Source organism: Lactuca saligna, chromosome 5 (assembly GCF_052625555.1).
Source record: "Lactuca saligna cultivar CGN05327 chromosome 5, ASM5262555v1, whole genome shotgun sequence".
Taxonomy (NCBI): Eukaryota; Viridiplantae; Streptophyta; class Magnoliopsida; order Asterales; family Asteraceae; genus Lactuca; species Lactuca saligna.
In genome coordinates this window covers 254782556-254792559 of record NC_136421.1, presented here as the reverse complement: position 1 = coordinate 254792559, position 10004 = coordinate 254782556, and the positions used below count along the sequence as shown (strand labels likewise).

General features: G+C 34.3%; 1 protein-coding gene across 1 annotated transcript; it reads right to left on the bottom strand.

Moving 5' to 3' along the window:
• Positions 1–821: 821 nt before the first annotated feature.
• On the bottom strand, positions 822–1604 carry LOC145047417 (pathogenesis-related protein PR-1 type-like). Its single transcript, XM_078995682.1, has one exon. The coding sequence runs from the start codon at positions 1564–1566 to the stop codon at positions 1078–1080; it is 489 nt and encodes a 162-aa protein (XP_078851808.1). The 5' UTR covers positions 1567–1604; the 3' UTR covers positions 822–1077.
• Between the last annotated feature and the right edge of the window lie 8400 nt (positions 1605–10004).

Genomic DNA, 10004 nt, shown 5'->3' with positions numbered 1-10004 from the left:
GATTTCCTAGTTAGTTGTTAGTTTAAACTTTCATCTTAGTTAAGTGGGCTACGTTTATTATTGGATGTGGCATCTCCGACCGGTTGGTAAAGTCTTTGACACAATACACATTGAGACTTGAGTTCGAATCCCACCCCCATAATTTTTTTCATAGGTAATTACTAATGGAAATCCTTCCATCGTTATCCCGTCATAATTCCTTCCATCTTAGTTAAGTGGGCTACATTTATTCTAATGGATTCCTTCCATCGTTATTCCGTCATAGATATTCCGTCGCTATTCCATCGGTATCCCGTCATAATTCCTTCCATCTTAGTTAAGTGGGATACATTTATTCTAATGGATTCCTTCCATCGTTATTCCGTCATAGATATTCCGTCGCTATTCCATCGGTAATTACTTACGGAAATTTTCTATTGGTATTTTTTGTTTTTCTAACTTTTTAAACCTGACAAACTCCATATTATCCCCCTTAAGAAGCCAAAAAAAACATCAAGAGTCATTTAAATTAATTTGAAAAAGTTTGTTGGGTTAGAATGAAATTAACTATTTATTTTACTGTAGGTAAAATCTTTTTACTCTTATGACATCCATTTTTATGTTATCCAAGGCCCAAATTAAATATGTTATAATAGGGCGTGAAAATGATCAGGACCTTCGGTTTATTATATGTATTGATAAAGGTTGTAACTTGTAAGCAGAAAGGTGTAACGAACGTGATCATGTCTGACACTTACGAAACACCAAGATTGTATGCACAAAGCCAAAACCATTCGAAGTTTTATTGTTTATTTGACATAATCATTATACGTATTTATATATTAGGTAAATATACGTTGTAGATAGTTTGTAAATTTTGAAGCATGTTTACATCTTAGACCAAAATACTTGTGGTATCAGACTTTATAAACTAGAAAAAGAATGGAAGAACATCTATTAACATATGTTTCTTACATCCATCCAATTATTACAATTATTTAATCAGCCACATGAAAATATATTTCAAGTGTGATTTATTTAATCATGCACTCGAAAGTTATACTTCATGCGAGTGCGGATTATTTAATATATGCATCTTCAGTAAGGTTTCTGCCCAACATAGTTACCGGGAGGATCATAGTTGCATGTCACGAACCATGCACCATTATTGCATTGAACTCTTGCACAACCAAGACGGACCGAATTGCGCCAAACAACTTGAGTATAATGCCCACACACCTTGTTTGGAGCACAAGTGTTTGAATTATAATCATAATTGGCCTTCTCGCCAACCCACATGTTCACAGCATCTACACCGGTCATGACAAACCCTGAACCAAAGGCAAGATTTTCACCATAGGGACGGTTTTGGGAGTGCATCATCTGACAGTCACCACGTCTTTGATTGGCATAATTTTGTGCGAAACTGGCCACACGACTATCCCATGTCATGGGCCCCACGCCAACCTGAGCTCGAGCTCGATTATGGGCATTAACAAAGTCTTGTGGCGAGTTTTGAGCTCGAGAAAAGTTAATAATTCCCATGAATATAGCGAGAAGAAGTAATTTGATATTCCAATGGCCCATTTTTTATTTTGTTTAGTGATAAAAAAAGATACTTAAGGTTGTTGGAATTAAAGGGTGATATGAGTGAGCATTTATAGAAAGAAATTATCTAGAATACAGAATTCAGATTGTGACGTTGTATATACATAAAAAAAATATACAACATTCTAATTTAAGTTTCAATGTAGACTTTTAAAACTTTTCCATTCGTTTTGGTCCTTGTGGTTTGGTGACTTATTTTTTCCCGGAAATTCTTAATCGTATGGATACAAATAAAGGACATATCATATAATTTTGAGTAAATTATAGTTTTGGTCCTTGTGATTTGGTCAAATTCTTACATTTGATCCCACCTTTTCAATGTTGACATATTGTGTCCCTATGGTATGAAGAAATTATAGTGTTGGTCCCTGGTGCATATAAAAAAACAGTTATACCCTTTTTAATTTCATATCTTTGCCTATTTATAATTTTTAGTAATAGAAATTATCAAATAAGGATTCACCTTCCTATACCTACCCACCTCCATCGTCTGCATCTCCAAAACACCACCTTCTTTCATTCCACAAGTGTCACTACTCAAACCACCATTTTCCTCCATCTTTTTCATCTCCGACACTCACACCACGAGCGACCCAAAGCTAGAAACCTCCTCGTCGACGTGAACCTAGAAACTTGTTGTCACACCCCAAAACTGGAACGACATAAACGTTTTGGAGTGGAGGACGTCATGTACAGTATCATAACAATGCGATATAGTAAATCAAGCAACAACATTCATTGCATTAAATAGTATAGTTAATACAAAATGACTCCAAAAATGAATGTATAACAAAAGAATAAGATGAATCTTGAATAAGCTCCGTCTTCGGAAAACCTGACCATTTTGTACCTGTCTACTGGTGACCTAAAGATACAAGTTATTTTGAAATAGTAGATCAACATTTAAGCTGGTGAGTTCATAAGCAGTTTAGTGTCATTATGTTGTATTTACTTCATAAATCGGATAATGGTTGTATCAAAAAAGGTTTTTTTGTTTTCCCAGAAAATCCTATATTTTCTGCTTGTGATGAAAATGTAGTATTCGATCAAGACCGTAATGTTTGTTTGTTCTCTTATAGTAATGTAAATAAAATGTTTATACTAATGAATGATACTCAAATATTATTAGTTTACCACCTTATAACCGGGTTGGTTAATTTAGGTGAAAATGTGATAAGGTTGTAACCATGCTTGATCGACCTAGTGTAAGTACATGACATTTTTCGGACGTCAAAAAGGTATGACATTTGTTCACCCGTGGACCTGTAGATCCCACTGTAGCTAGCAGCAAGGTGTGGGATGGTCAATCCTGTATAGATATATAACGCTCTCCTTCCAGGAGACTATGGTTACAAAACGTGACACAGCAAGTATATTGTTGTGCCATGAAATAGTATCTCACATTATTGTTATCTTGTTCTAGTTATAGTGTAAATGTTCCTTTTGTAAGTGAATATGTTCATATTTGTAAATGCATATGTTCCTTTCTGTTCTTGTTATAGTATGAATGATCTGGCTCATGTTATAGACTGACTCATGTAAGTTTCATTGTGTGAGAATAGTAAATCGTAATTCTCTATACTATAAGTATTTAGTATGTATAAGTGTAAGTTAATCGACAGTCGGACTAGTTGAAAGACTCACTTGTTAATCATAAATGATTAAGTTAAGTAGATCTTGAAAATGGGGGTTTAATATTGATATAAGTATTTAGTATGTATAAGTGTAAGTTAATCGACAGTCGGACTAGTGAATTCTACCCTAAGCCCACAACCAAACAAGGAACAGGAGTTAAGGTTGTTAACATTAGTCCTAAGTCCATTAAAGCATATTTATACTTAAATATCTATATGAATATGATTTTGAAAGTAAAAGCGTCTTATAAGTAATATAAAATAAAGGGTTTTGAAAATGAAGTTTAACAGTGTTTGAAAACAGTAAAATTCTTATGTTAGTAAGAATTCAAATGTATAACCAAACACAATTATATTGTTTTTCAACTTGTATCCCCCCCTTCAAAGCATTAAAAACATATAAAAGGTTGATTGTAGGGGTATGAACTCACCTGAAGTGAGTGGTTCGTGTAACGCCCGTAGATCTAGGCTAGTCAAATTAGAGACGATAAGCATCAAAAATGACTTTTTGATGGAAGATTATTTAGAAGGATTAATCTTAACCAAGTTGTATTATATGTCACAAGATTTCTATGCATATAAAGAACGCCAAAATCCGAGTTATAACGAAGAAGTTATGACATGTCGAAGTTTCGCGACAGAACCGGCATGACCCAGCGCGACGTAGATAGTGAATTTAAGGTAGATAGATATCTATCCTTAGTGATCTAAACAAGAGTCGAAGATTTCTTCGATAGTAGTCCAACGATAAAAAGACAGGCGAAAACGGAGTTCAAATGAAGGAGTTATGAATTTCGAAAGGAGTTTTCCTGTCCCGACTTACTAACATTAATATATAAGTAATATATTTATAATATATTAAAAATAAAGTCAAAATTAGCCAACAGAGTCTAAACGAGAGTTGTAGAGCATAATCTCACATTCGCGTCGATATAAAGAACGTCGAAAACGGAGCTCGTATGTGAAAATTATGAATTTCTGAAGTTCGGGGCGCGAACACCAAAGTTGTGTCAGAGACCATGACGTGGCAAGCAGTGCCACGACATGGTAGGTCTTCTGACACCTCCGGGAGTCCCCCAGATGCAACTTGAGATGACGCTTGCAGTGACGACCAAGCCCACGACGTGGCAAAAGGTGCTACGACGTGGCAAGGGCCAATTTTGCCCTATAAGTAGATTTGAAGGGCCAGCCGAGTTTGGTTGCTCATTCTCTCATCTCTCACCCATATTACCTCGATTTATGTGCAAAGAAGTACCCCCGAAGCCCCGGTATCATCCCGAGACCCGAAGCGAGTCCCGAAGCCCGAAGATCCCGAGAAGAAAAGAGTTTCCGAGACGAAGCTCTGCCCGCGAGGAGTCCTGTTTTTTGTGAAGATTCTCCAGATCTACCGAAGACTACTACTTCTACAAGCCGTAGTGTTGTCTGATCATCTTCTGATCAAGTGAGTGTGTAGTTACTTTCTTCTAACACATACATATGAAGTATCTCTATAAAATACGTGCTATGTGTTATATGTATATTATCTCATTATTTGGAATGGGTAAGTGTGTGTGGTTGCTTTCTGTTAACACACATATATAGATTATACTCTATAAAATACGTGTTATGTGAATATATACTATTTCTCATGTGATATGAGTGTCGAAAGAATTTGTTATACAGGTTTTATGTTGTATATAAACAAATATATTTTATCTGCAAATATGTGGGTAGAACATGGGTAGATAGTGATGTGTGATGAAATAAAAATGTTGAGAGGCCTCGATGTCATTGTGATCCAGTCATCTAGCGGAATTTAGATGACGACCACGGACTCTTTCTAGATAGTCCCGTGGAACACTATCAAGCTTATAACCTGCAGGTGTTAATGAACTTGGGTGTTCATTCACTGTATTTCAACCCCCTCATGGTTGCCTTATTTGACTTATATTGCTGAGGAACCCCCGAAGCATGTGTTGTCGCCCCGATGAAATATTCTTAGACTAGGTCCCTTGTGTTAGTTGTCTTAGGGACGTAAAATGAGAATAACGGGAATGTGTAATTGGGTTATTATTGGTTGATAAAATTAAATTAATTATTTATTGTGGGTTAAAAACCCTATATCTTCATCAGGCTCCCAAGCCTGACCCACTAAATTTTCTTTGCATTACAGGTAATGGCACAAGAGTATAAGTTGGTGGACTTGACGAGAGGTTTTGGATTATAGATCAATAGTTATAAATAACTGTTGTAAAGTATATTTTATATTGTTTATGCTTTTGGTCTGTATAGGAACATGACATCCCGAGGTTTTATATTATTTAATGAAAATAGATTCTCTTTGAGAAATGTTTTGATAAAGGGTTATCATATTTTGTTTTGGGAACAAATTCGGCAACCGTTTTCTTTAAAAGATTTACTCTGATTTTATAAAACAAAGCATAAACAAATCGGTCATTTCTGGCCGTGAAATTGGGGATGTCACAGTTCGAATGAATGATTTTTATAAGATGCTACATATGCCCAGTGAAATCTCGAGCACAAACAAATCCTAATAAACATATAATAACACATATATGTGCACAATTAGTGTACATAACAACTAATCATGTATGGAAAACACCCTTAGGAACTAGGAATCACTTGTAATGGAGTGTAACAATCACAAATGATTGGAAAAAGGGAGTTTACGACCGCTCTTATGAGTGTTGACGGCCAAGGGTGTGTTTACGGTCAAGAACACTTGAAGTGTTCACGACCGTAAACTTGGTCTATGAGGGGTTTATGGTCATGGTTGAAGGGTTCATGGCCACCATGATCTATGAAGGGTTTACGGCCACCATGAAGGGTTTATGGCCGTAAACTCTTGAAGATCATGAGCAATATGATTGATTCCAGGTTGGAAAGTAAGTATTTCTAATGGATACATGATGGTAGAAGAGATACTTACGATTTGGGGAGCCTTTGGGGTGTTCACGGTCACCAAGAAGAAGTGTGTGTTCTTGGTGAAATGGATGAAGATTTGAAGATCTATGTCAAAAGAGTTGGATTTATGGATGACATCAAAGGGTTTCACTTGAATGTGAAAGATATTAACTCAAAATGAAGGAAATACTTACAACTTTGAAGAACAATGGAAGTGTTCTTGATCATAGCTGAGAGAGAAATCGAGTTCAGTCTTGAAGATGTGAGGGATGAGGAAGAAAAGAAGGAAATTGATACTTAAGGGAGGGGTTCACGGCCATCTTGGAGTTTATGGCCGTAAACCCGAGTTTGCGGCCGTGAACTCCTTGTGATGGAGTTTCTGGCACGATTACAACTCGACGAACTTAAGTTTACACATCCCTACCCACACAGCTTGAATGCACTAGGCTTAGAACACTCAAACACACCCTTAACAACACCAAAAGATAGCAGAAACGAGTCTGACTTTCGATTGAATTGAGTGATATACTAAATAGAAATTTCAGGTTGTCACACTTGTTGCCTCTCCATTCATAAACCTATTTCTATAAATTGTTTTCGAATTCCATTCTTTTCCCTGATCCAAACAAAATAATAAATATCCATGGGTGACGCTCCTCCTCCGCACTGGTGACACTCATGTCCATCATCGTTGTTTCACTCTCCAAAATCATCAACATATTCTCTCACCTTTATGAAATTCGTGCCATCGATACCCTCTCATCTTGACACCACCATATTCTTCCTCAAGATCGATATATGTTTCCGGCTCATTAGCATCCTCCTATTGAGAAATTGAGTAAATATGTGATGTATTCATGTAGACATGTCATCGAAAAATTTGTAGTCGTCATTTAGTATGTGATTTTTAATGATTGGATCTATACTTGTTTAATGGAGTTCCGGAGAGGATTTCATAATTTTAAGTTAGTTGAAAGCGTCATAGGGATTTATCGCATCTCTTATGGCTTTGGCAATCACAAAGCTAAGTAATTGCATATATATATATATATATATATATATATATATATATATATATATATATATATATATATCTTCTCCATCTTTTGGTCTTGCTCTATATAGGGTCATAATCATCCACAAAGATTGATTAAAATCCAATAATAAAGTCATCACCAATTCACAAAACTTGTCGCACTATCCAAATTTTAAACACAAAAGTCGCTAAAATCTACTGCTTTTTCAAGGAGGTTTGATTAAATTTTGGTATACCATGAGAGCATGAACATATCTCTTGGGTTTGTTTTGGCAATTGTATCGTTAGAAATTCTAGATACCATGAGAACATGAAAACATTTGCGTTCATTTTATCGACAATATCAATGGGTTTTTCCAAACAATCTCCTACATCTATATATTGAGAAACACATATGTTACTAGCAAATATGGGCATATGGGTTGTTGGCTATGGCAGTACAAAAAAAAAAGAGAATGGAAGAGAGAAAATATGAGAAAAAGGAGAATGAGTGGGGTAGGATGTGAGATGGGTTCATATGGGCCAACAATTTATAATTTATTTTAGACAAATTTGAAAGTTTGATCTATATGCTATATCAAAAATTGGATGTTTGTTCAAAAATTTTGAGAAGTTGCACCAATGGTCCAAAAGGTTTCATTTATTATAAATTTGGTACAAAATTATTTGAAAACATTTAAATGATGAATTTACACTTTCAGTTTAGTTTCTTTACAAAAATTAAAATAAGAAAACTCTCTCTCTCTCTCTCTCTCTCTCTCTCTCTCTCTCTCTCTTTGTGTTTGATAAATGCTCAATAACATATTCATAGATTCAAGAACACTCAAAAACATCTTCCGCTACCACCACCATCGTCCGCCACCAGCATCGTTTGCCGCCTTTATCTCCCCCTAAACTCTCTTTGCCACTTCAACTTCACCAAAAAAATCATCCTCGAAATATAAAAGCCATACATAAAATCTAGGTTTGTTCTTGAGTTCGCCCTATATGATGAATACACATACACACGAAATCATGTCGGATTAACACACACACAAAATCAGATCAGATGTACATACATATACACACACGAAATCAGATGAACAAGCACACAAAATCAGATCAAATGTATACACATGAAATCTGATAAACACAAACACACACACACACACGAAATCAGATAAACACACATAGGCACCTACAAGAAATCAGATGAACACGTATATACATGAAATCTGATGAACACACACACACACGAAATCAAATAAACACAAACTCATATAAAATCTGATGAACACACACCCTAACCAAACCAGAACCTCTCAATGAATAGATCTGAAGTAGATTTGACGACGAAAAGAAGCTCGAACGGAAAAGAAGCAAATCTATGTCGACCCTTTCACAAATCTACGTCATTGGTCCTCCTTCTCAAATCTACATCGTTGCCTTTTTCTACGACTCGTTCTTAATCGACTTAGATAGAAAAAATCACAGTTCCTTCACTCACGTTTCTCATGAATCGATCGAGATCTAATCAATTGCAATCCTTTTTTCTTCTATAGTTTATCATAATTCTTCTCTGGTCCTATTCACTCTTCATTCTTCTCAATGGTGAACAATTTATGGGTTCGAAATCAAGTAAGTATCGGTGGCTTTTTCAAGGGTGAACGGTTTCTGGGTTCAAAATCAAAGCAAATGATGATGAGGGCAAAAAGAAATAAAAAAACAAGGTCTTATTCTTGAAATCAGGGAAAAATAAGTGTTCTTAAGATTTGGAAAATCGACTAGATCCAAGACTAAATCCACAATGAACTCAATAAAATGTTGTTTTTAGACCAGATTCATGGTTCATGGTTTCATGCATGTTCTTTGCTTTTACACACACACACATATATATATATATATATATATATATATATATATATATATATATATATATATATATATATATATATATATATATATATATATATATATATATATATATATATATATATATATATATATATATATACACACACGAATTTTAACAAATAGACCCATAAATCTTGTATCTATAGAAAGAGGGTGATATTTTCTTTATTTGATTATTCCGAAGAAAATTAAACAAAAAAAAAACTAAATTAAAAATACAAATTCATCATTTTAAATGTTTTCAAATAACTTTGGATCAAATAAAACATTTTAGACCATTAGTGCCACTCCAAAATATTTTGGACCAAACATTCAATTTTTGACATATCACCAAACTTGCAATTTTTTCTTTATTTTATATTCTTTAAAAATTATAATTTGGCAAAACAAAAAGAATTCAACAGTGTATTTTTCATAAACCAAAAGATGTAACCAATAATTTTTTTTGGACTAGGGACCAAAAATCATAATTTAACCGGACAACAGGCACTATCCACACATCCTTTCACAACTACAGTTAATTATAACTTGTTAGTCATTTTACTAACTGATCTATTCGATTGTTTTGGCGACTTTTCTTTTCGATTGTTTTGGTGACTTTTATTTTTCTCACATTTTGGAAATTCTTCCGGATGCAAAATGAATAATACATCTTCATAACGACACTTGATTATATTATTTTAATGGTTTTGCTTGACATATTTTTTCCACATTATGGAGCAGACAAAAAATGAAGACTATATCATTTTTCCACATTATGGAGCAGACAAAAAATGAAGACTATATCATAAGAATCTTCATATCACGCATCCTTCTAGACCAGGAATATATATATATATATATATATATATATATATATATATATATATATATATATATATATATATATATATATATATATATATATATATATATATATATATATGCTCATGTTTATTTGAGACCATTCT

Excerpts from the sequence above, each read along its gene's own strand:
- LOC145047417 (XM_078995682.1), bottom strand. The coding sequence starts at position 1,566 with ATGGGCCATTGGAATATCAAATTACTTCTTCTCGCTATATTCATGGGA.